At 40.7% G+C, this 27,942-nt stretch overlaps 2 protein-coding genes across 7 annotated transcripts in view; one reads left to right on the top strand and one right to left on the bottom strand.

Annotated features, from left to right (window-relative positions):
• TANC1 (tetratricopeptide repeat, ankyrin repeat and coiled-coil containing 1) overlaps nucleotides 1-4,275 on the top strand; it is a 224,372-nt gene extending 220,097 nt beyond the window's left edge. For 2 of the 3 annotated variants that reach the window (XM_083154002.1, XM_083154003.1), the window contains 2 exons: nucleotides 133-233; nucleotides 899-4,275. In XM_083154002.1, coding sequence (XP_083010128.1) covers nucleotides 133-233; nucleotides 899-2,231 — 1,434 coding nt within the window. In that variant the 3' untranslated portion in view covers nucleotides 2,232-4,275. Of the gene's footprint in view, nucleotides 1-132; nucleotides 238-898 lie in introns of those variants that run through there. The other variant, XM_083154004.1, reaches the window with a different exon arrangement.
• Nucleotides 4,276-4,705: 430 nt separating this feature from the next.
• WDSUB1 (WD repeat, sterile alpha motif and U-box domain containing 1) overlaps nucleotides 4,706-27,942 on the bottom strand; it is a 56,920-nt gene continuing 33,683 nt past the window's right edge. For all 4 annotated transcript variants that reach the window (XM_083154001.1, XM_083153999.1, XM_083153998.1 and 1 more), the window contains 4 exons: nucleotides 10,111-10,217; nucleotides 8,789-8,968; nucleotides 8,574-8,714; nucleotides 4,706-6,054 (listed from right to left, as the gene is read on the bottom strand). In XM_083154001.1, coding sequence (XP_083010127.1) covers nucleotides 5,861-6,054; nucleotides 8,574-8,714; nucleotides 8,789-8,968; nucleotides 10,111-10,217 — 622 coding nt within the window. In that variant the 3' untranslated portion in view covers nucleotides 4,706-5,860. The remainder of the gene's footprint in view (nucleotides 6,055-8,573; nucleotides 8,715-8,788; nucleotides 8,969-10,110; nucleotides 10,218-27,942) is intronic.

The following is a 27,942-nucleotide window of genomic DNA, read 5'->3' as shown; positions in this document are numbered from 1 at the left end:
CCTCACTAATCTACCTCTGCTGCTCATAATATGTACCTACTGTCCTGTTATTAATATGGTGTCTTAATGGTTTTGTTGAAAGAATGAGGAAAATTAAAACCAAGTTATAATAAGCTCTTCTTTTTGAAATAGGATTTTGGCATGGCCGAGGAGTTTGCAGCCAAGGCACTGGAGCTAAAACCAAAGTGTTATGAAGCTTATTATGCAAGGGCAAGAGCTAAACGGAACAGCAGGTAGGTTGTCTTTCTTCATTAAATCAGAAAAATGCTGTCTTTTCCAACTTTGACTCCTTGTCATTGCTATATTTAAACTGTACCTCTGGCCTCAGCCAACGGTCATTCCATAGGAACTACTGACATAACTGTGGCCTGCTCTTTGTTCAGTTACATACCTCTGTTTAAGACCATTATTTGGCTGCCTTCTAAGAGAACATGTGGTGGCTCACCGCAATATGCCAGAATATGGAAGTCAAGGAGCTTTAACAACACTAAGGGGGGTCAAGGTCAGAATAGATGAGCCAAGATGATCTGCTGTCAAATGCTATATTTTTATGTAATAGCCATTTTGCAGGCAATGGTGAGTTCCCGGCTTATCAGCAAAATGTTTTAAAGAAGCAGTCATTTAAAAAGGGAAAACTAGGTTGGTTTGACATTTTCAAATGACTGTCTCTTCAAAACATCAGGTTGACCCACTGATTCTCTACAATATTCATGATGAACTCTAGAAGATCAGATCATTCTAGCTTTATGATACTGTATCAAGTGTGGTAAATGTAATCATGGTACCATTCCTCATTATAGCACAACCGCATTGACTGATTATTTGTTTCATAAGAAAAAAGTGGTTTAATTTTATGAAGTACTGTATCTAATGATGTTTTATATCTTCCCATTTTCAGGCAGTTTGTCGCTGCCCTTGCCGATCTTCACGAGGCTTTGAAGCTGTGCCCCAACAACCTGGAAATAAAAAGGCTCTTGTCTCGCATAGAAGAAGAGTTCAAACAGCAGCAAAGGACACAACAGCAGAAGCAGTGCCAGCCACCTCCACCACCCAAAAATGACTCTGACCAAGAGGACGAAGCTCTAGAAGAAACACTAGACAATCATTTTAGTTTTGAGGAGATAAGAGAGGAGGAATTTCCAACATCTGATAAACTCGCAGGAAATTCAAAGCCGCAAGATTTAGCAAACAACAACAGAGTACAGGAATATGTTCATCAAAAGTACAATTCAGATTCTCCTGAGGAACATCCAGGGAAAAACATATGTCTGCAGCAAGCTCTAGTACAGCGACCTACAAAGCAGGCACAGATCGTGAAAACCAATCAACATATGAGTTCTTTGCAGTCCCTGTCTAGATCTGGGAACAGTTTTTCTGCTCCAAAGAACCAGGTGTCTACTACCTTAGCACCTCCAAGCCCTCTTCCATTGAGACAATCTTCCAACCAAGTCAGTATGAGAGGTCCTACTGCAGATGGGGTGCATTCTGTGACTTCTGGAACTAACGGTTCAGTGTACAGCGAGAAAGTGTCATCAGGACATGTTGTCCATAAGCAGTCTGGGGAAATACTGCAGTCATACAAGACCTCGGGCTCCTTTGTATCTAAAACAACAGAAAGACTTCTTGGGCTCCCTTCTTCTCAAGAGGCACAAAAGTCTTGTAACGAAAAGCCAATTGTACTGATGGACACTAAAAGAATGGCTTCTCACGGCCTAACAACAAGTAGCAGTTTTTCCGAAGGTGTTAAGGGACCCGATGTGCGAAGTAAAGAAACAAAGTCCAACCAAACTCCAAGTGGACCAGCCGACTATAAACCACGAAAAATACCATTTATGGGAATCGTGGACAAAACAGCCAGATCACTGCTGCCAACGTCTCAGTCAGGCCGTAGTTGGCAAAACCAGCCAATGGAAGTAAACACAAACCCTCCTGGGACTGTTCAGTCTACAAACTTTGAAAAGATACCTGCTAGGCAGGCAACTGGTTATGGCAACCAAAACAAAACCATGCCAAATGTATATGGGGGGAATGCCCACAATGGTGTATACTCCAAGGATAATGATGGGAAGTGTCAAACTAGTCTTACCCAGGAACCTAGAGTGTCGAGGTCTGTCACCCAAGCATACCAAGAGGCGATGCTGAGATCACAATCGATTTTGACTAAAGACACTAATTTAAGCTCAATGTCCTCTGCAAAACCAAAGAGATCATTCATAGAGTCAAATGTGTGATATTAAGAATTTAGTTTTTTTGTGTAAGCCATACTGGCAGCAACAAAAAAGGGTCATTTTATATTTTATTGTGTTGGGGACATATTACACTTTACATGATTGTATACATTTATTCCATCTCTTGGATCTACAAATAGGTGTTCTCAGTATGGCTAGGATTCATGGAAAAAAAGACCAGTAAATACATGATCTTTTTGGAACAGAAAGATGAGACATAGCCAAATATAATTCTGGAAGTGGCTGCTGGTCAGTGTCCACCATTATGTCTTTCACAATGACTGTTTTGGATTATGGAATTGCTCTGTAGAAAGCTCACTGATTTAGATATGGAACAATGCACTAGATTCCATGTCTATCACTACCTGGGGAAACCTAAGATCTGCCAGCTACCCTAGGGGACTTTAACCTACTTGGTCTTTGGAACAATACCAAAACACAATGTAAAGTGTACAAAATCCACCATTCCTGCCTTGACAGCAATGCCTATGGGTGACCGCAAACTTGGCCTACAGATTCTTTAGTCAAATACAGTGATCCATATTCATATCACCCTAACTGGTCTTTGCGCCATTCTACTATTTGCGGGAACGTGCGAAAACGGTGCTGTATTCCATATCAAAAGGATTTTAATGTGATTGGTCGGTAATAACTTAGCAACCAGAACTTTGCTGTAATAGTTACAGTACCTTTCTTGTTCACCAGTTTCTTATGAAAAATAATTATTATGAAAAATATGTCGTTTTGATGGATAAGTTTGTGGAACAGGCTGCTTGCTGGAGCTGCTTACAGTAACTGGAATATCAGTGTTATACAATGTTGAGATGGTGCCTTTTTAGAAAAAACAAAAACAAAACAATTGTTCTATTTTTTAATGTGGTTAGCTGTGTAAAAGGATTACATTACGGTGCATATTTATTGTGTGTGTAGATAGGTGCCTTATGTTACCACTTCTAAAGGGTATATTCCCAAATATAGAATGTCCGTATCCAAAGATCATTATTCCGGGAGCAGGCAGCCTTCCGGGGATGGCAAATGATGGGAGTAGTTGTTTGCATGGGGCCGGTGGGTCAGAAAGCTTCCTAGGCCTAGCTGCTGTTTTGGAGAACACTTTGGTTGTCAAGAACGATCTCTCTGAAACCGGCATTTTTCTATAGCTATGTAAATGAACATTTTAATGGAATAACATAATCTCTGATATTTTATAGAGGGTCATGTTAGGTAACTTGTTATATAATTTATGGCCATGTACTGTATATCTATAAAATCCGATATCCCATTTTCATATGTACATAATGTATAACTTTTTTTTGTTTTTATGGAAGTTTATACATAGCCATATATCGCATGCTTTCTAAGGCTGGATTTTGCACTGAGTTCATATATAAATATGGCAAAATATCAGTTCTAGCAGTAATCGCACTTTACTCTTCTTGTATGTCAACACCTTTTAAGGTGCTATCTTAGAGGATAATTGTAAATTCAGAGAGAAAAGGTACAGGGAGAATTATATGTACAGGGGAAATTGGTTATACAGTATATTTTGGATGGAAAGAAGATATACTTTTTGCCTAAATGTAGTGGAGAGGCAGTTTCGTGTGCTGGGCCAATCAGATCACTTAAAACCAGTGTCCTGACTGAATTACTTTGATGTCAGTGGCTCTGAGGGAAGTGATTGGCTACATTCTCCTGATGAGCACAGAAAATTACAATGCACCAAGTGTGTTAAGGGGATTGTTTTTTTGTATGTATTTACCTTCTTACGGTTCAGCAGATGTACACAGAAATCCCTCACATCTAAACAATTGTGTAAAGCTTTTTTTGTTTAGGTTTCACTGCTACTTTACAACAGTACGTACTTATAGTAGGTCTGTTCAGTGTAAAAATGTTAACAAAAAGTTCACAAATATAGTATGTTACCGTGTCCCTACATAGCTTATTTATTTTTACAACTCCAGTATCTGTCTTTGGTCTGTAGCTTATCTTTTGCACATCTACTGTATTTCCTTAAGGAATAAAAAATATCATTTTTGTATGATAAAGTTGATTGATTTGTGTCCCGTTTATAAGAATTTATCTGCCCGCTGTATCAGATATACAGCTATGTGCAGAATGGAAGACTATGGCCAAGCTGGAACTAAACCTTAACAGTCAAATCCAAGGTTTAGGGCAGGCATGTCCAAACTATGGCCCACCAGCTGTTTTAAAACTACACATCCCAGCATGCCTTGCCATAGTTTTAGCATTTCCTAATGGCAAAAGTGTGGCAAGGCATGATGGGATGTGTAGTTTCACAACAGCTGGAGGGCCATAGTTTGGGCATGCCTGCCTTAACGTGATCAACTGTGCATAAGTCCGTACAGAATATTCTGTGAGAAGAGGGTATCACGCTTCCCATCATGGCACACCCCAGTTGGCAAAATGTGATCTAGAAGGACTGAAGAAGTTACATAATAAGTATTGCACGCACATGAATACAATCTTTAAATGAGCAATTTTTATTTAAATAAATATATACAAATCTGATCTGTACTGCCAACATTGGCCAAACTCTTTAATCTAATGTATATGTCCCTGTATTCATTAATGACAGTATATACATAATGATAAAGTCACAGAACAATTTTACATTTACAGGACGTGTTTGTTCTAATATTATTGCACATTAGTAATTCTACAATTAGCTTATCTACATCTCCCTGGTCTCCTGTTCATTTGTGCAATATTTTCAGAGCTGTGTGCAAATCGGTAAGAAATGATTACATTCTAGAATACTTGGCTGAACAACAAATACCAGGGTTAGGTCTGATCACACCTTTTAAACGACTGAGGGGCAGATTTATTACACTCGGTGAAGTGATAAAGTGTCAGGTTTTTGTCACCGGCCAATCAGCTCCTACCTGTAATTTTTCAAACCAAGCCTGTAACTTCACAGTTAGGAGCTGATTGGCCGGTGATAAAAAATAGACACTTTATCACATCACCAAGCTTAATAAATCTACCCCATAAAACCTAAATAACAATCAAATGGGTCTGGGCAACCGACAATGCTACCTTCAATATACATTAATGCTAAATAGTGTTATCGCTCTAACCCACTAGCATTTATGTGGCAGTCAGGGCCACACACACTGACACTATTAAACCCGGTGTTATCAAGAATCTACTGGTGACCAGCTGTTGACATTTTTTGCTTATGCAAACCATTGGATTACTGTATATACTGTGAGAAAAGAACTATTCTATTGCAGAATATGTTTTATATGTAAATCTTCCTGTACTATGACAGCTTAGATGTTTTGTGTTCAGCTGTGCAGTCAGTATAAATACAGGACTCATTTTCTCATGCCCACCATGTTCTACAAAAGGTAGGAAGCTGGCAGGGCATCCTTTATGGGGATATATTTAGGAAACTTCAATAAATCGTGTACAGATTTTCTGTTTTCTCCTGCTTGATATGTACAAGACATATGACTTGTAAGTATAGTAGACTGTTCCACAGTCTGCCCGCTGATGACAGGTGAGGAGATGCAGCCGTCTTCATTATGTTAAAGACCCTTTCTCTCCCGAAAATCCATTTACAATTTATTGAATAAAATGCAGAATTCCCCCACTTTAAAAATATCTCATAACTAATAGTTCCTATCAGGCTGTAATAGAACTGGTTTCTCATTGGGCCTGGTGTCTAACCAGCGATGCAGAGCCATTTTTAGTGTCCGGTTAGGTGTGAGAAGCAGGTTTTCAAGTGGCAAATTGGTCATAGGGCTCGTCCTCTTCTCCGTGCTGATCCAGTTCTCAATTGCCTTTCTCTCATAAGAATAACCATCTGTATAGTAATAAATACCAACATAATTAATATAATGATATAGCAGTGGACTCGTCACCTAACTGTAGTCAATTTCAAGCTGAACCCATATCATTAGGAATGCATACCTCCCAACATAACCCATTCCAGGAGGGACAAAGTGCTCGGTTTCTGGGCTTCCTGGTTAGTTGCAGTTGCAGAGGTGAAGCTACAGCACAGATCACAATTTATATAGAGGGGCCACACTAACTGCCACCCCAAACATCGTCAGCTGGGAGTTAGTGGCAGTTGGTGTGACTCCTATTTGAAACTTAAAGTGAGCTGCAGCTCCACCTCTACAACTGCCACTGGCAAAGAAGTTCAGTACCATTTTGTCCTTCATGGAAAGGGTCATGTGGGGATGTATGGGAATGTGAACTAGTACTGCACTAGGAACTGGAATGGTGCACACCTCTGATCTCTTTAGGCCCCCAAAAATGGGTCATTAAAATTCCTAGTGAACCTATTACATATTTGTGTATCCCCCTTGTCTCACTATACTCTAGCTACCTTGATATACTTCCTCTAGAAGCTGAGAGATTGAGGCACAAGAGTTAAATGTGCTTTTCACACTAAAAACACATTTTCCCCTGAATGAAGTGACCGCAAAAGGAAGAATTTGAGCAAATCTTTATCATTAATTAAATTCTGCTGAGAGTTTAAACTTGTCTTGTGAATCTTCATTCCAGATCTGTCACAGGAGTAACGTGTGCTGCCTACAGAACTCCCCAGTCAGCCAAAAGCTTTCATGTGTAAATAGGACGCACAGAACAGAGACGTGTCTTGCTACTTGAAGGAAAAGATTTTCAGCTCCAATTAAGTTTTAATGGTTACCTGAGAAATAAATTAACTCCTTGTACTGGAAACACTCAGGAGACTCATTAGCAGTAAAATATGGTAAATATAGGAACTATATTCCAAGTGTAGCTCATTATAATATCTCTCTCACTACCATGCAATTCTAAATCCGCAAAGGTTTACCTTGTACCTCAGGTGATGTCATTGGGTCTCAATAATTTCCCTAAGTGATATTATAAATGCTTGTTTCTGTCATGTTATGTTGTATTGTGTATTGCCTTGGCAGTAAACCAGAAATAACAACATGCTACCTCTGGGTAAGCTGCTCTGCAAAGGTACAATACAATTCTCTTATTAAACTAATCATTTCCCTACAGTTCCATCAAGGCTTTCTTAATCAAGAAGCAAACTGTACCCCTTCTCATTCCTAATATGAAGAAATGTCCAGCAGCGCAGTCAGTCAGGGCTACGGCTGCCACTGCTACACTGGAGCCAAGAAAACTGCAGAACAGTTTCCTTGATGACCACTGAGATGCATACTACAGCCGTACATAGCACCAATTCTGCCCGATTCACCATAGAAACAGTCAGGTGGCTTATACTTTTGCAGCCAGTAACTGAAATGGTATCTCCGATTGTGATAAAGATTCTTAGCAACCATGACGATCTGCAACTCCAATCCAAGCTGCACAAGAACACGGCTTGGATTGCAATCGGAACAAAATGCATGCAATATGGCCACTTATTATTCCTCAATGCGGGCGCTCAGAATCGGACGAAAAGTGGCCAAATAACACTAGTGGATGGGGGCCTTACCCAATAACAGGGACTAGTTCTAGTTTCACCAGATGGTGGGGTTGTATTCTGCCACTATGTGCAGCAAGTCTCATATGGGCCTGAGCCTGTTGTATGGCACTATACTGATTTATCACTCACATACGTCATTGATGTTTCCATCCAAGTACACAGCACTTCCTCTGACACTTAGGTAATGCAATCTTTCATGCTGTAACATGCCATGTGCTAAGACGCAGGTAACACATGCGGAAATAACACAAGCTTGTTCTGTTTTTCACTTTCCATTCATAAGGAGAAATGTTTATTTATAAACAGCGAGAGAATGCAGAACTTGTATCATCAGTACAAGACCTCTCATACTGTTTCCTCAGGGCACACTAACAGACCAAGCTGTAAGGATATCCATGCTTGAGCACAAGTTACATAGGGGCAGATTTATTAAGCTCGGTGAAGTGATAAAGTGTCTGGATTTTATCACCGGCCAATCAGCTCCTACCTGTCATTTTTCAAGCCTATAACTTCACAGTTAGGAGCTGATTGGCTGGGGATAAAAACCAGACACCTCATCACTTCACCGAGCTTAATAAATCTGCCCCACAATTAGTTAGCACCTCCGTCATTTATATTTAACCGTGTGTGCTCAAGCATGGCAATCTTGAAAACCCTGGACTGTTAATACTGATCTATTTACTAAAGAACACAAAGCATTAGCTCACATAGCAGGTATACCGCAAAACACCACCACCCCATGCAAAGTCTTATTTAAAACATAATAACGTGACAACTGCGACCTTACATCCCGTGTAACCCACTGAGTGCAGAGACTGCAACATTATTCTGTACAGATGGGTCATCAGACAGTAATATCCTGACAATGCTGGGACTGACAGGACAGGAGGTGTTACCTGATGCAATCACTGGATCCTGCATGAGTTCCCAGGTTATAGGGCACAGAAACTCATCTGGGATACTGGAAGATGCCGCCTTCATCTTGCTTTTTAGATCCTCAATTTTTCTCAAAATCCTATTGCGCAGCCCCAGTGATTCTGCCAAGGGAAAGAGCATTAGTATGCACATGCCACAACTCTACCCATACCGGATAGTCCCTGCTGTGCCATACCTATCTTCAGGTCATTAAGCAGCGTGTCCTTGGTGAGGCCAAGTAGTTCTCTACCATCAATGTTATTTGCACTGAAATTGTGTTCTACCTCTGCCAGGCCCTCTTCTGTCAGCCAAAGCCTGACATCTTCCTCCCTCCAGTTGTCAATATGAATCTCGGTTTTTCTCTTCATTCTGCCAGCTAAGGACACATAACAAAGCAACAATGAGCTTCCATGGGAAGATTTCAGGTCTCTATTGGAGGCCACCTTGTCCTAGGGCTGGAGGTCATGTGACTTCAGGCTGATTGAACAATGTGCACATTGTGTAGACATTGAAACAGGCTCAAAGTGAAGAAGCGGAATCACCGATCCCTTTCCTGAAGAAGTGACGCCGTGTAGACCATGATAAATCTGGCCAAGTGTTACATGCAAATGCACAAATGATCACTTTTTATTAGTGTACGTTCTCTATCTCCTGAACTGTCAAACATCCAAACATGAGCATGAAATAAAGCCGGTCTATAAATGTGGACATTACTGTGCATATTTACTAAAGGTTGGCTTTAGATGCATTTGAACTCATCGGACAGAATTACTGACTGCCAAATCTGCATATTTATCATCTGTCGGGATTCAAGTTCAATTAAAACCCAAAGTCGATTTCATTCAAATTTTGCACTTCTAAAATGGACAGCGGAACTTTCAGTTCAAACTGGACGGTACGAGGAAGGGACAGAACACTGGCAAATTATTAGTGGTTCTTAGTGTTAAGGCCCCCAATACTGCAGCCTGGCATGCGATACATCAGCAACTGCCCACCAGGGAATTGCGAAGCTACCCGTTGGGTGGACCGCATAGGATACATTGTATGTGACACACACCCCCCAAGTGCAAGTGCACTTGCGATCTCAAGATCCAATGTGCACAGAGCTACCCATCAGATCAAAATCGGAGGATAGGCGCATACGATTCGTAATCGGGTTATGGAAAGGGCCCACATCGTATAAGTGTACGGGCACCTTAAAAAAGTAGCTGGATAAGAAAAAGCCCAACCCCATTTTTTCCAGAAGCCAGCACCTGGGATGAACTAGCCGGGGAGATTACGCAATAGCAGGGAGACATCTTGGGGTCCCCCTGCCTTCACAGATACCACCCCAAAGCCTATTTATGCCTAGAGATTGTGGCTTTTAAATTTAAAAGTTAAACAATTAAGAAAACACCATAAAATCTGTGTCCAGATGTTCTAGCTGCAAATAAAACTCAAATCAATTTACTTGAGCAGAAAGAGCAGATCACATTATCTGTGTGTTTTATGGACAATACACCATATGAAAGGACTTGCCTGGTGAATTACTGGCCTGTCCTAATTTCCAGATAGTAACCGTCTTGTCCATAGACCCTGTGGCCAGCAGAGGCTGGTTCGGCGCTAGAGCACAGGTCGTAACATACCTATAAGAGAAACAGCATCAACCACCAGTTGTTATAATATACTAAGAAAGTGAGTGTGTAACTTCCATTCATCCTGTGAATGCTCTCACCCTAGAAATGCGAGACACAATTTCAAATGCCAGTGAGTGGTGCACAACAAAGTGGGGAAACCATCTTGAACCCGCCCAAAAGTGACAACAGAGATAGCAGGACCATAAAGAAAGCACTGGAGATTCTTAAAATATGTAATATATTTCTTATGCACTTTTTATTAATGGCAGAAAAAATCATTACCAGCAAGTTTTTCATTGAATTAAAGTCTTCTGTTTTTTGGCGTTTTTTTTTAAACCATTTTGTAAAAAGTGTTAAGCATGCTATTTAGTTCTGCAACTTTTAACCCCCTTATTAATACAACATACATTTTTACAACATCTCCCCATACCGGTCCCACGTTATTTATCTCATTATTGAGCGCTTTTTAGAGCATTCGCCTGGACCAACGGATATATCTTTATTGGTCAAATTAGGTTATTCAATCCCTTCCCAGTGCATGAATATTTATTGTGAGTGATGTGGCAGAGGTTGTGCACTGTGGGCCGGATTCAGAGATGGTTGTATGTTGTGTCTGTGCGGCGCCTACAAGACTGTACAACAGACAGCTCTTGCAGCATTTGCCTTGAGACTCCCACTGGTAGCTTCCCAAATCCAATGCCTGCATCCATAGATATAGAATCTGATCAACATTGCTACCATCGCAACAAACATTGGACCCACTGCAGCTAAACTGCCAAAGTCAGTAAATCTACATCCGAAAAGGCAGTCGCTGGCATTGACACACCCTATAAATGAAGTGACATGCCTCATTCTCTGAAGATGCCCTGTTTCCCGCCCCAAACACCAGCAGCTTGTCAGTTTTAGTTTGAATTTCAAATGAAACCTGAATTAGCCCCTAAAAAGGCAGGTAGGACACAGACCCTAATTACTCATCATTCCCACACACTTCCACTGAGCGGTCTCAGACAACCTGGCTGCAGTGCTATTCCCCAACTCCCTTGCAGAAGAGGAGCGGATACATCATCTCATGCTGCCTTGTACACGGGCCTGGCGACAGTATTGGTATGTTCCATACAATCGACATAAGAGAGGGTTTCCTTATTCTCCAGAGCTGGGATTTCACAACATAGGAAATTAGGACACATACAAAACACTGTCTCATTGTTCCTCTTTGGCAGCATAATACAGAATATACACCTAACACACATTCCAGAGGTGACGGCAATGCATTCCTTGGCCAAGCCTGGACTTCAGGATCAGTATGAGGAAGGAATGGTTTCCTGATCATCAATGTTTACAGCATTAGGGTACAGCAACAGTCAGAAATGAGTCCTTTCCCACCTCAGCAATGTCAGGGGACCCAACTCAATACAGACCCAGGAAGTGGTCTGCTTCATGCCACTGACCATACTCACTAGTGACAGAAAGTGATCTGCTTCATGCCACTGACCATACTCACTAGTGACAGGAAGTGATCTGCTTCATGCCACTGACCATACTCACTAGTGACAGGAAGTGAAAAAAGAGGGGGTGGTTGACTGCGCTGAATTGTAGAGGGATGGATATTTTACAAAAGAAGATTCAGATTAGCATAAACATAAACAAATAGGTCAGGTGTGTGGTAAAAAAAGATAGGACAATTTATTGTAACTTTTTCACATAAATATAAAAAATATCAAAATATCAAAATAAAACAACAATAAAAAAATAGTTAAAATAGACACTGATCATATAGTCACCCTTAGATGGTAGGACAGTTCGGTCCAGTTAGCGGATCTTGATTTTTTAAAAAAAAATTGTGAGATTGGATGGAAGGAGTGGGTCACGAGGTGACATGGGGAACTATAGAGGGAGACAGAGGACCCACTCTGGTCCCTCTACCCCAAAATACCCTCGAGGGCGCACACCCCCCAGCCGTGCCAATGAGTACAGAGAAAACCCTTCTGAAAATACTTACCACTCCAAGAATACTTTGGGAGCTCGACCTAAAGACAAAAATCCCTACCTAATGTCCAAAGAATATTCAACACAAGAAAAGATTTTTTTAGAGAAACGGTCCCTATTAGAAGGCGAATATCAACACTTAAAACCCCGGGAGATAAACACAGCAAAAAGAGACCGAAGCCCACAGTCAGAGGAGGAAGAGGAGGCAAAAAGGTGCAACAAAAGAAATTAAAACAAAAAATCTCTCAACCCAAAACATCTATTTTTAACCTTTCAACGAAAGAATTATCAAATGCCGACCTATCCCTTTTGCAAAAAGGCTTAAAATATTCACCTACCGCCCCACCTAACATATTTGAATTGTTTATTGAATTAAACAGATTTATTAGAGGGTTATGTAGGAAGAGATTCTTTGCTAAACAAATACTACACAAAAACAAAGATGAGGCTGCGGCCATAATTTTAGATCAAGGCGATATGCCGGCATTAAATGCCCTTACGGAACTTTTAGATGAAATTGATCTAGAGTCACCCAGGGAAACAAAAATCTTCGATGTTTCTAGGGAAAAATTCCACCTGAAATCAGAATTTTACCCATTAAAATCTAAGGGCTCGAATATTGAGTCTTTTTACAAAGTAACCCTGGATGACCTTAAATCAATGTGTAAATCAATCGACCCATCTAACAAAAACCCCAAAAAATCGAATCTAACAAAAAATGAATTACGTGCCTTCAAAAAACTAACCAAAGATAGTTCAATAATTATACGAGAGGCTGACAAGGGGGGAGGAATTGTAATACAAAACAAAACAGATTATTTAATCGAGGCCAACAGGCAATTGTTGGACACCACATTCTATACTACCTTGGACCAAAATCCTACTCAAAAATTTAAAATAGAACTCTTGAACCTTCTAAAAGAAGCAGAACTAGATGGGGTTATATCCAGGGAGGAACTACGGTTCTTATTCTGTGAACACCCTCTAGTCCCAATTTACTACCACCTCCCCAAAATTCACAAATCCCTCACTGCACCCCCAGGACGTCCCATAATTTCGGGTATTAATTCACTTTCCTCTAATCTTTCTTTTTACGTGGATTCTTACTTGCAACCTCGGGTGTCTACCCTCAGGTCTCACATCAAAGATACCACCCATTTTCTCCAACTCATACAGGATATCCAATGGAAGGACTCTTATTCCTTCTTAACATTGGATATTACCAGCCTGTATTCTAACATCCCCCACCAACTGGGAACTGAAGTCATCTCCAGACGTTTGGATAGAGATGGAGACCTGGGGGATAGACACAAGAAATTTCTTTGCGACTCTATTCTTTATATTCTTCAACACAACTATTTTTTATTTCAGAGCACTTTCTTCTTACAGGTGATGGGGACGGCCATGGGGACCAGGTTCGCACCAAGTTATGCAAATTTATATATGGGCGAGGTCGAGCAAGAACTTATTTGGAACAGCGACTTCGCAGCGAACCTGGTCCTCTATGGCCGTTATATAGACGATCTTTTTATTATTTGGGATGGGGATACACAAACTGCACTTAAATTTGTTAACCACCTTAATACTAATCTTTATAATCTTCACTTCACCCACACCCTTCACCCGAACCGCATTTCCTACCTGGATATAGCCCTTGAAGCCCATGGTGAAACTATAATAACATCTAATTACACCAAAGAGGTTGGCTCAGCAGCATATCTGCACTTTTCAAGCGCCCATCATAATCCCTGGAAAAAGGGGATCCCAAAGGGCCAATTCCTCCGCCTGTTTAGAAATTGTTCACATATGAGCATTTTCGAGAAACAGGCGGAGGAGATGATGAATTCTTTCTTATCTCGAGGATATCCTAAAGCACTGCTAGAAAAAGCACTCCAAGAAGTTAAAGTATTGGATAGAAAGAAAATCCTTGAGAAAAAACCACTGCAACTCCCCCCTTGTCAGCTAAAACTACCTACCGCCATCAATCAACAGAACAAATATCAAATGGCCTTTGTATCCACCTATAATAATCACTCTTCCAAAATCCAAAAAATAATAAGAAAAAACTATAACATTTTAAAACAAGACCCACTCCTCCTAGGCCTACTACCGGAAAAACCCACTTTTGTTTTCAAAAGAAACAAAACCCTGAAAAATTCTTTAGCACCCAGCTTCATTACCAAAACTGAGGAACAAAGCACAAAAAAAGAAACCCCCGATATGTGGCTTAACCCCTCTCCCAAGGGATTTTTTAAATGTGGTAACACCAGATGTATAACCTGCACGTACATTCCCCATAAACCAATCACACAAATTACAGATAGTGAAGGAACCATACACCAAATAAAAACCTACATAAACTGTAATTCCGACTTCATCATTTATATGTTAACATGCCCTTGTGGCTTAAAATATATTGGCCGCACGACGAGAAAACTGAAAATCAGATTCTGTGAGCACAGACGCAACATTCTTAAACAAATTCCATCACATAGCGTCCCTCGACATTTCTCTGAGAAACACCAGGGAAACCCAAAAGAAATTGGCCTGATAGGTTTGGAACGCATCCCCCACACTATTAGGGGAGGAGATCGTTTTAAAAAACTTTGCAAGCAGGAGGTGTATTGGATGTTTAAAATGCAGTCAGTCCATCCAGATGGCCTTAATGAGGCCATAGAATTAAATGCAATCATCTGATACCTCCTGCTTGCAAAGCAAAAAATAAGAAACCAACATATTAACAATCATTATGGGCCACTCCTATGTTACTAGGTTTTTTTTTCCCTCCTTGAATCCCCACCTATTCACTGTCAACCTCCTCCCCCCCCCCATTGAGCTCTTCACCTTTTTCCCTCCTTCCCTCACTCCCCATCCCCTCCCTTCACATCTCTTAGCTCCTCTTAAAAATAAATAATAAAAAATAACAATAAAAATAAAAATATTAAAAAATATTAAAAATTAATAAAAATATAAATAAGTAATTCAATATATATACACTCACCAATTAATAGTATAAAAATATAATATATTATACTTATGTACTCAAGTATAATATTAGATTATACCTTCACTTCCTAAAATGTTTTGATGTATCTAAATATAAAAATATTAAGATGTACACACTTATATCCTTCCATATAAATACAAACATATGGAATGAATTATATGAAGCCCACTAATGATGGTCCTATATATTGTTTCATGTATATAAAAAATTCTTAGTATATTCTGTCTACTTTGAAATTTCTAATCTGAAATGACCCCTTCCGCTGTTATAAATATATATTCCCCGAGTTACTACTAAATTATATATATATATACAAACCAATGAGAATCTTTGGAATGTTATTAAAAAATGTTTATTTATGAGAAATATTTTCACCTGTTCAAAGAGAATAAAACCAATGCGGGGATCGTAATTTATACAACAACAAATATGCGTTCCAAAATGAACTAATACTTCCGCATTGCATTGCGGTTCACACACAACACACTTCCGCCTCAAGACAAAGTCGAGGACGGAGCTAGGGTGACGTATTCCCGTCACAACTAAACAAGCGCCGAGATGTTTCCGGCAGCTTGCGTACCAAAGATCGGAAGTACAGATAACTGTACACTTCCGCTTTTCACGATCCCCGCACTGGAGATACTTTCTTTCTTTTCATCTGTCTATAAAGGTAATTACAATTATTCCTCATATCCATATAACTGCTATAAATAGGTCTGTCTCCCCCTTTAAAATGTTGTTATTATTATACTAAACGCAAAGGTAATTCTACTCGCTAACGATTATGGTCAGGTGTGTGTGATCATACTCATTATACAGGGTATATAAACCCAGACAACAGCCATTGTAAGTCACCTTGAAAAAGCTGCTGAGAGCAGCGAAACGCGTTGGTGCGCCCCTGCATGACCTGATCACCCCTCAAAATCTGACACTCACGGTCCTTCCTTACTGGTTACCACACCTTTATTAGGAGAATCCACTCCTGGAAAACCTTTTTTCATCATCCTAACAACTCAGTGAGCGGAACACCAGAGATACCCATATCCCCACCCGAGGCTTCAATCCATCTGGAGGCACGCCACCTCCTTAACAAGCCCGTCTGGGTCCACAGAGGTCCAGTGTTCCCCCAAGTACCACATTACCATCTTGGTACCAATACTATGGATTACAATACCTGCATTACAAAGTGAACTGGCCCCTCACTTTGCGACATACAGCACGGAAAAAACGACATCTCCAGGTGTGGACATAACCATCCAATCGTGCAATTTCTACAAAAATCTCCAGGTGTGGACATATCCATCCAATCTCACAATTTTTTAAAAAAATCAAGATCCGCTAACTGGACCGAACTGTCCTACCATCTAAGGGTGACTATATGATCAGTGTCTATTTTAACTATTTTTTTATTGTTGTTTTATTTTGATATTTTGATATTTTTTATATTTATGTGAAAAAGTTACAATAAATTGTCCTATCTTTTTTTACCACACACCTGACCTATTTGTTTATGTTTATGCTAATCTGAATCTTCTTTTGTAAAATATCCATCCCTCTACAATTCAGCGCAGTCAACCACCCCCTCTTTTTTTACCTTCTACTGTATTGGGGTCGACTTCCCCCTTTTTTAGACTGCTGCTACATTTAACCAAACCACTCATACACAGCGCCTTTTGTGGATATCCGTATCCCTTCTTTTCTTTCTTTCCAATTAGTCTATAAGGCTGCAAGTATGAGTTGTTTCGCTAATTTTGAGGATAGAATGTCGAGGAGACAGACCTATTTTTCTAAATGGGAACAACCCGTTTTTGTTAAGGAAAGCCCAAATGAAACCTTAAAAGAAGACTTTCTTCAATTAGAAAACCTTCTAAAAACCGAAATAAAACACTGGTTGGATAGCACCAACCTGCAACGTTATATTGATAAAAAAATGATACCCCGAGGTCTTAGGATCTTTAAACCGTCCATCTTCCAACCTGAAAGTATACCCCAAAGAGAATGGGAAGAAACCCTAGACAGGTGTTCAATGGAACTCATACAAATTGTTATTAAATATAGAAACACCCAAGCAAAAAATACAGAATTAGAAATTTCTGCACTAAAACAAAAAATGGAACCCCTTAAACACACTAAAGAATTTAAAGAGAATGATGAAAGTCTAAATATTAAGATTTCAAAATTTGAACAGAACATCATTGACATCAAATGTAAAAAATATCAACGTGACACAGATGATTATTGTTACAACAAAGTGCGGTCCTACAAAACTAAGACATACACTCATTTTAACAATAATAAAGATAATCAGTATAGGAATAGAAAACATTCAAATAATAACTCCTATCTCACTGGCAGGCCTGGAAGGAGTGGGTCACGAGGTGACATGGGGAACTATAGAGGGAGACAGAGGACCCACTCTGGTCCCTCTACCCCAAAATACCCTCGAGGGCGCACACCCCCCAGCCGTGCCAATGAGTACAGAGAAAACCCTTCTGAAAATACTTACCACTCCAAGAATACTTTGGGAGCTCGACCTAAAGACAAAAATCCCTACCTAATGTCCAAAGAATATTCAACACAAGAAAAGATTTTTTTAGAGAAACGGTCCCTATTAGAAGGCGAATATCAACACTTAAAACCCCGGGAGATAAACACAGCAAAAAGAGACCGAAGCCCACAGTCAGAGGAGGAAGAGGAGGCAAAAAGGTGCAACAAAAGAAATTAAAACAAAAAATCTCTCAACCCAAAACATCTATTTTTAACCTTTCAACGAAAGAATTATCAAATGCCGACCTATCCCTTTTGCAAAAAGGCTTAAAATATTCACCTACCGCCCCACCTAACATATTTGAATTGTTTATTGAATTAAACAGATTTATTAGAGGGTTATGTAGGAAGAGATTCTTTGCTAAACAAATACTACACAAAAACAAAGATGAGGCTGCGGCCATAATTTTAGATCAAGGCGATATGCCGGCATTAAATGCCCTTACGGAACTTTTAGATGAAATTGATCTAGAGTCACCCAGGGAAACAAAAATCTTCGATGTTTCTAGGGAAAAATTCCACCTGAAATCAGAATTTTACCCATTAAAATCTAAGGGCTCGAATATTGAGTCTTTTTACAAAGTAACCCTGGATGACCTTAAATCAATGTGTAAATCAATCGACCCATCTAACAAAAACCCCAAAAAATCGAATCTAACAAAAAATGAATTACGTGCCTTCAAAAAACTAACCAAAGATAGTTCAATAATTATACGAGAGGCTGACAAGGGGGGAGGAATTGTAATACAAAACAAAACAGATTATTTAATCGAGGCCAACAGGCAATTGTTGGACACCACATTCTATACTACCTTGGACCAAAATCCTACTCAAAAATTTAAAATAGAACTCTTGAACCTTCTAAAAGAAGCAGAACTAGATGGGGTTATATCCAGGGAGGAACTACGGTTCTTATTCTGTGAACACCCTCTAGTCCCAATTTACTACCACCTCCCCAAAATTCACAAATCCCTCACTGCACCCCCAGGACGTCCCATAATTTCGGGTATTAATTCACTTTCCTCTAATCTTTCTTTTTACGTGGATTCTTACTTGCAACCTCGGGTGTCTACCCTCAGGTCTCACATCAAAGATACCACCCATTTTCTCCAACTCATACAGGATATCCAATGGAAGGACTCTTATTCCTTCTTAACATTGGATATTACCAGCCTGTATTCTAACATCCCCCACCAACTGGGAACTGAAGTCATCTCCAGACGTTTGGATAGAGATGGAGACCTGGGGGATAGACACAAGAAATTTCTTTGCGACTCTATTCTTTATATTCTTCAACACAACTATTTTTTATTTCAGAGCACTTTCTTCTTACAGGTGATGGGGACGGCCATGGGGACCAGGTTCGCACCAAGTTATGCAAATTTATATATGGGCGAGGTCGAGCAAGAACTTATTTGGAACAGCGACTTCGCAGCGAACCTGGTCCTCTATGGCCGTTATATAGACGATCTTTTTATTATTTGGGATGGGGATACACAAACTGCACTTAAATTTGTTAACCACCTTAATACTAATCTTTATAATCTTCACTTCACCCACACCCTTCACCCGAACCGCATTTCCTACCTGGATATAGCCCTTGAAGCCCATGGTGAAACTATAATAACATCTAATTACACCAAAGAGGTTGGCTCAGCAGCATATCTGCACTTTTCAAGCGCCCATCATAATCCCTGGAAAAAGGGGATCCCAAAGGGCCAATTCCTCCGCCTGTTTAGAAATTGTTCACATATGAGCATTTTCGAGAAACAGGCGGAGGAGATGATGAATTCTTTCTTATCTCGAGGATATCCTAAAGCACTGCTAGAAAAAGCACTCCAAGAAGTTAAAGTATTGGATAGAAAGAAAATCCTTGAGAAAAAACCACTGCAACTCCCCCCTTGTCAGCTAAAACTACCTACCGCCATCAATCAACAGAACAAATATCAAATGGCCTTTGTATCCACCTATAATAATCACTCTTCCAAAATCCAAAAAATAATAAGAAAAAACTATAACATTTTAAAACAAGACCCACTCCTCCTAGGCCTACTACCGGAAAAACCCACTTTTGTTTTCAAAAGAAACAAAACCCTGAAAAATTCTTTAGCACCCAGCTTCATTACCAAAACTGAGGAACAAAGCACAAAAAAAGAAACCCCCGATATGTGGCTTAACCCCTCTCCCAAGGGATTTTTTAAATGTGGTAACACCAGATGTATAACCTGCACGTACATTCCCCATAAACCAATCACACAAATTACAGATAGTGAAGGAACCATACACCAAATAAAAACCTACATAAACTGTAATTCCGACTTCATCATTTATATGTTAACATGCCCTTGTGGCTTAAAATATATTGGCCGCACGACGAGAAAACTGAAAATCAGATTCTGTGAGCACAGACGCAACATTCTTAAACAAATTCCATCACATAGCGTCCCTCGACATTTCTCTGAGAAACACCAGGGAAACCCAAAAGAAATTGGCCTGATAGGTTTGGAACGCATCCCCCACACTATTAGGGGAGGAGATCGTTTTAAAAAACTTTGCAAGCAGGAGGTGTATTGGATGTTTAAAATGCAGTCAGTCCATCCAGATGGCCTTAATGAGGCCATAGAATTAAATGCAATCATCTGATACCTCCTGCTTGCAAAGCAAAAAATAAGAAACCAACATATTAACAATCATTATGGGCCACTCCTATGTTACTAGGTTTTTTTTTTTCCCTCCTTGAATCCCCACCTATTCACTGTCAACCTCCTCCCCCCCCCCCCATTGAGCTCTTCACCTTTTTCCCTCCTTCCCTCACTCCCCATCCCCTCCCTTCACATCTCTTAGCTCCTCTTAAAAATAAATAATAAAAAATAACAATAAAAATAAAAATATTAAAAAATATTAAAAATTAATAAAAATATAAATAAGTAATTCAATATATATACACTCACCAATTAATAGTATAAAAATATAATATATTATACTTATGTACTCAAGTATAATATTAGATTATACCTTCACTTCCTAAAATGTTTTGATGTATCTAAATATAAAAATATTAAGATGTACACACTTATATCCTTCCATATAAATACAAACATATGGAATGAATTATATGAAGCCCACTAATGATGGTCCTATATATTGTTTCATGTATATAAAAAATTCTTAGTATATTCTGTCTACTTTGAAATTTCTAATCTGAAATGACCCCTTCCGCTGTTATAAATATATATTCCCCGAGTTACTACTAAATTATATATATATATACAAACCAATGAGAATCTTTGGAATGTTATTAAAAAATGTTTATTTATGAGAAATATTTTCACCTGTTCAAAGAGAATAAAACCAATGCAGGGATCGTAATTTATACAACAACAAATATGCGTTCCAAAATGAACTAATACTTCCGCATTGCATTGCGGTTCACACACAACACACTTCCGCCTCAAGACAAAGTCGAGGACGGAGCTAGGGTGACGTATTCCCGTCACAACTAAACAAGCGCCGAGATGTTTCCGGCAGCTTGCGTACCAAAGATCGGAAGTACAGATAACTGTACACTTCCGCTTTTCACGATCCCCGCACTGGAGATACTTTCTTTCTTTTCATCTGTCTATAAAGGTAATTACAATTATTCCTCATATCCATATAACTGCTATAAATAGGTCTGTCTCCCCCTTTAAAATGTTGTTATTATTATACTAAACGCAAAGGTAATTCTACTCGCTAACGATTATGGTCAGGTGTGTGTGATCATACTCATTATACAGGGTATATAAACCCAGACAACAGCCATTGTAAGTCACCTTGAAAAAGCTGCTGAGAGCAGCGAAACGCGTTGGTGCGCCCCTGCATGACCTGATCACCCCTCAAAATCTGACACTCACGGTCCTTCCTTACTGGTTACCACACCTTTATTAGAAGAATCCACTCCTGGAAAACCTTTTTTCATCATCCTAACAACTCAGTGAGCGGAACACCAGAGATACCCATATCCCCACCCGAGGCTTCAATCCATCTGGAGGCACGCCACCTCCTTAACAAGCCCGTCTGGGTCCACAGAGGTCCAGTGTTCCCCCAAGTACCACATTACCATCTTGGTACCAATACTATGGATTACAATACCTGCATTACAAAGTGAACTGGCCCCTCACTTTGCGACATACAGCACGGAAAAAACGACATCTCCAGGTGTGGACATAACCATCCAATCGTGCAATTTCTACAAAAATCTCCAGGTGTGGACATATCCATCCAATCTCACAATTTTTTAAAAAAATCAAGATCCGCTAACTGGACCGAACTGTCCTACCATCTAAGGGTGACTATATGATCAGTGTCTATTTTAACTATTTTTTTATTGTTGTTTTATTTTGATATTTTGATATTTTTTATATTTATGTGAAAAAGTTACAATAAATTGTCCTATCTTTTTTTACCACACACCTGACCTATTTGTTTATGTTTATGCTAATCTGAATCTTCTTTTGTAAAATATCCATCCCTCTACAATTCAGCGCAGTCAACCACCCCCTCTTTTTTTACCTTCTACTGTATTGGGGTCGACTTCCCCCTTTTTTAGACTGCTGCTACATTTAACCAAACCACTCATACACAGCGCCTTTTGTGGATATCCGTATCCCTTCTTTTCTTTCAGTGACAGGAAGTGGTCTGCTTCATGCCACTCACCATACTCACATGAAGTGGTCTGCTTCATGCCACTCACCATACTCACTACAGTCACAGGAAGTGGTCTGCTTCATGCCACTCACCATACTCACTACAGTCACAGGAAGTGGTCCGCTTCATGCCACTCACCCTACCTACTATAGTCACAGAAAGTGGTCTGCTTCATGCCACTCACCATACTCACTACAGTCACAGGAAGTGGTCTGCTTCATGCCACTCACCATACTCACTACAGTCACAGGAAGTGGTCTGCTTCATGCCACTCACCATACTCACTACAGTCACAGGAAGTGGTCTGCTTCATGCCACTCACCATACTCACTACAGTCACAGGAAGTGGTCTGCTTCATGCCACTCACCATACTCACTACAGTCACAGGAAGTGGTCCGCTTCATGACACTCACCATACTCACTACAGTCACAGGAAGTGGTCCGCTTCATGCCACTTACCCTACCTACTACAGTCACAGGAAGTGGTCTGCTTCATACCACTCAACATACTCACTACAGCAGTGATTTTCAACTCTTGGCACACCAAACAACAATTGAAAATTGTCAAAGCTCATTGTCAGTCCCCCACAGGAAAAAACACACAGATACTGGCTCCCACAGGGGAAAAAAAAAGACAAATCATACACTTTGTCCCCCATAGAACACAGAAACACATTGCCCACCTATAAACACAGTAAATACAGTACTATGCCAAGCTTATTTGCTTGCAGAACACAGGAGAGACCTTATGCCAACTATTTTCAATGTGGAGTGCCCCAGGACGTAGAGCTCCGGCGGCACACTTGATAACTGCTCTTTGTACACTAGTATGCCACGGCACAGTGGTTGAAGAACGATACACTACAGTCATAGGAAGTGGTCCACTTTATACCACTCACCATGCTGATCAAAGTACTCTGGGGCAAAAAAAAACATATTTTGTCACTGCCTGAGAGAGTGAACATCGGTTACAGGCTCTCTGAGCGCTAAGTGGGTGCGAGAGACAGGCTCAGGAGTAACCGGTGGGGAATACGGAGACAGGTGAGCATTAGTGACAGCAATAAAGGAGAAGCGCACAAAAGAAGATCATTCCCGTAAGGGGTTACAGACGTTGGAGGATGGTGAATAGGCTTGTGTAAAGAATGAAGTCTTGAGTGCTTGTCTGTAAGGGTGGAGGCAGGCAGACTGATAGAGCGAAGCAGCAAATTCCTGAGTAGATGGCCAGCACGGGAGATCCCTTACATGCAGGCGTGAGAGGTGTGGAGGAGCAGAGAATGTGAGGGAGTGTGGACTGCAATAAGGTTGGAGAAGAGAAGCAAATGAGAGGGGCGGCAGCACTAAGGAGAGTTTGTAGTGGGTAGAGACAGCTGAGAGGATATTTCCCTTTAGTAAAAGGATATTTTATTTATAAGGGGCCACAAGGGGTCCGCACTGCCTTACAAAGTACATAAACAGTACCAGAAGGCACAAAACAAGAAAACAGTGACGTACAATGCAGAACACTGCAGGACAAGGAGAACACAAGGGTTAGGTGCCGTTGTAGGCAACAGGGTTAGATGATGGTATAAGTAAGGTAGGAGAGGCACATAACAGGGAAGAGGGCCTTGCGTACATTAAACAAATCATTCAAAGCTTTCTAGGCTGCACAATCTCCTTTCTGAGGTTAGACCAGAGGTTCCCAAATACTGTCCCCGAGGTGCCCTAATGATCCAAGTTTTAAAGTTAACCATAACTTAGCACATAACATACAGTATATCAAACTTACTGAGGTATTAATTAAGGGGCAGATTCAGACTGGAATTCAGCCCCTTCCCCGATGTTCGGAGTCTGTTCGGAGGCATGCGCAAACCTTGGGAGTGAACGGCACTGGCAAATTTTACAATCGCCGAGTTGTTCACTGGAAGAGAGGCGGGATGGGTGCGGCACGCCCAGCATTTATCCGCTTCTGAATAAAAACATTGGGCGTTCGCGTCGATGCCTGCTTGGGGCGGGTGGCTGACATCACATGACATCAATTGCAGTGACGAGCTTCTATCAGGGTCCCTACCCTTTATGTGTTTTTTTAATATATTCATGCCAATGTTAAAGCTTATACCTGCTGTGAAGGTTTTTTGGATGGAGGGAGGCAGATGCAGGCAGGGAGAGGCAGAGAGTTGAACTAGGGGAGGGGTTGAGGCAATGGCTCACAAAGAGATGCAGATGGCAGCAGGGAGAGGCAATGGGTGTTTGTTGTAGGCAGAGGGTAACAGTGGGAGGTAAAGGGTGACCCAAAGGGGGAGACAGAGACAAAAGTTGACTAGGGAGAGGAAGTGGGTGATAGGGGTGGTAGAAGGAAGTAAAGGGTGACTAGGAAGAGACAATGAGTGACTAGGGAGAGGGAGGCATACAAGAATGCAGTGGCAGAAGGTGGCATGGGGAGACAGTGGGTGATGAGTAGGGACAAAGGTTGACAGGGTGGAAGTGAGATGCAGTGGAAGAGAGGTTGAGGCAGTGGCTGCATGAAGATGTATATGGGGTCAGGACCCACAGTGTCAGAACCGCTGCAATAAGCTGGTGTAATTATTAGCATTACTGCCTCACAGCACTGAGGTCATGGGTTCGATCCCCATCATGGCTCTAACTGTGCGGAGTTTGTATATTCTCCCCATACTTGCTTGGGTTTCCTCCGAGTACTCCGTTTCCTCCCACAATCCAAATATATACTGGTAGGCTAATTGGCTCCCAATAAATTAACCCTAGAATGTCCGTGTGTGCGTGTACATGTTGTAGGGAATATAGATTGTAAGCTCCACTGGGGCAGGGACTGATGTTATTGTTCAGATATTCTCTGTAAAGCGCTTCGGAATGTTGTGTGCTATATAAGAACTGTTATTAATATTAATATTAATAATAATAGGCCATTAACCTCTTTATTGAAAGCTGCACAGAAACACCTATACATACACATAAAACAGTCACACAGCCATATACACCACTCCAACTGGGAAATGAGCGCATGTCCTGGCCACCCATTATCAGTATTCTGTGCAGCAAGCCTAAGAAAATAGAACTATCCCTTGAAAATAAAGATGGTCTGCTCCAATTACAGCATTGTAGCTAATCCGGTCCCATTTCCCATGTTACACTATCACCTTTGCATAAATGCGGACATAAGAAGAGGCCAGGAGTGATCGCGGATGGTGTTGCTTTCTTACCACCCAGCACCCAGAATATCTGGTAACGCGGTGTTCATTATTAATATTAGTGCATGAATTCGATCTCACAATCTTCTCTGACTGGCTGTATTAATTGGTAGATTACACCGGTAAATAAAAAATGTATGTGTATATATATATATATATATATATATATATATATATATATATATATATATATATATACACACAGTGTTAACCAGCACTCAGACCAAGTTGCATCATTCATATAAAGGAAAACGTAACCACAGGTTCAGATATCGACGTTTCGGACCTTGAAGTCCTTTATCAAGACATAATGAACACAGTACAAAACACTTACATTTATAGAAGTGATTATTCACCTACGTGGCACCCCATCCCCCGCACGGTGCTTACCCGGTGGCCGAGTGACGTCACAGAAGCGCCGGGGCGCCGACAGCATCGAACCTCCCGGGAGCGTGTGCAAAAACAATTAAGTGAAGCCGTCACCATGGTGATACAAAAACAACTGTAGGAAACGAATAAAAACAACAGTTACGGTACTGTATGGCTGAGTAAATAACACAATGAGGGCAACACATAAATAAGTGTGCCACATCAAAAGAAGCATGTACAAAGAAAAAAGGTAGATACATTCAAAAAACAACAAAAGTGTTGTAATTCACGTAAAACGGAGAATGACTGGTCAGGCAGGAACTGTCGGCATGCGAGAGCTGCTGGGTTAGCGGATAACGCTGGAGCAGTGGCATATACAACAATATTGTATGTAGTGTAGCTAAGCAAAAGATGACTAATGCGGATAAAGAAGTGGAACATTTATAAAAAACTGGTGTATGTGAGTTGTTCGTTGAGACCAAGAGGACTGACTGTCTGTAGCCTGTGAATCCATCTTGCTTCTAACTGTAGAAGGGCACGTCCCCTGTCACCACCTCTCCTGCTGGGGGGGATGCAATCAATCATTTTGTAGCGTATAGTGGGTAGCGGGTGTTGGTGAGCTTTGAAGTGCCGGGCTACAGGCTGATCCGAGCCCTTACCTTCTAAAGCTGCTCTAATACTGCAACGGTGCATTGCTATCCGCTCTTTGAATTGGCGGATAGTCTTACCTATATACATTAAACCGCACGGGCACTTGATATAATAAACCACGTATTTGCTGGTACAGGTAAGGGCATGCTTAATGGGTATTTTCTCCTCTGTACGGGGGTGGTAGAAATGATCTCCGATTTCTAGATTAGCGCAGGTGGTGCAACCAAGGCATTTAAAATTGCCTTTCTTGCGCGTGAGGAAATGTGTCTGGCTGGGTGGTACATGATTAGAAATATCATTATGGACAACAAGGTCCTTGATATTAGTGCCTCTTCTAAAGGAGGGGAGGATGTTACAAGACCTGATGGCTGGTAGGGCCGTGTCACTGGTTACGAGTGGCCACATTCTCCTGGCTGCACGTACTATGGGGTCACTGATGTTGGTATATTTTTGTGTCCACACAATTTTATCTGTCAATTTTTTGCTGCCAGTGCGTTTGAGAATAGTTGTTCTGTCAAGCGTGAGGACTTTGGTCATAGTGTCTTGTAACAATTTGTGCGGGTAACCCCTAACAAGGAAGTCATCCCTCATGTGTGTCATTTCAGCAATAGCATCCTCTTTATTGCTGCAAATTCTAAGTGCCCTGAGAAATTGGGAGTATGGCAACCCCCACTTGAGAGAAGGAGGGTGGTGACTGGAACCTTGCAATATTGTATTGCGATCAGTAGGTTTTTTGTACAGTGTGGTAGAGATGTCGCCTTGTTCTGTAAGATGAACCATGACATCAAGAAAGTTTATCTCAGTGTGACTACACGAGTATGTGTACTTTATGTTAGGGTCAGAGGTGTTGCACATAGACATTAAATCATGAAAACTTTCTTCTGTGTCAGACCATAATATGAACAAGTCATCTATATAGCGATAAAAAGCAAGAACTTTATCCATCACATCTATCTTGGACAAAAACATATCTTTTTCCACTTCAAACATGAAGATATTAGCCAGGCTCGGGGCGACGCAAGAGCCCATCGCGACCCCCGAGCACTGGATATAGAACTGGCTGTCAAAAATGAAGTAATTTCTAGACAATGCTAAGTCCAAGAGTTCAATGAAAAACGCAGTGTCAGGGCCACTGTAAATGTCACTGCTTTGTACTCGCTGGTGACCTAAAGACCCTACCCCTGTATACAAGAAAGAATTAGATGCACTGCTTGAAAGTGGCGTTAAGAATGGCATCATCCCGAATGATGTACGTACAGCACTCACGGTCGACTTTCCTAAAGTCCCGGTATTATATACGATTCC

This window comes from Crinia signifera, chromosome 7 (genome assembly GCF_055691185.1).
Source record: "Crinia signifera chromosome 7, ASM5569118v1, whole genome shotgun sequence".
NCBI lineage: Eukaryota > Metazoa > Chordata > Amphibia > Anura > Myobatrachidae > Crinia > Crinia signifera.
Note: the sequence above shows the minus strand (reverse complement) of the source record. Positions and strands in the feature narration are given on the sequence as shown.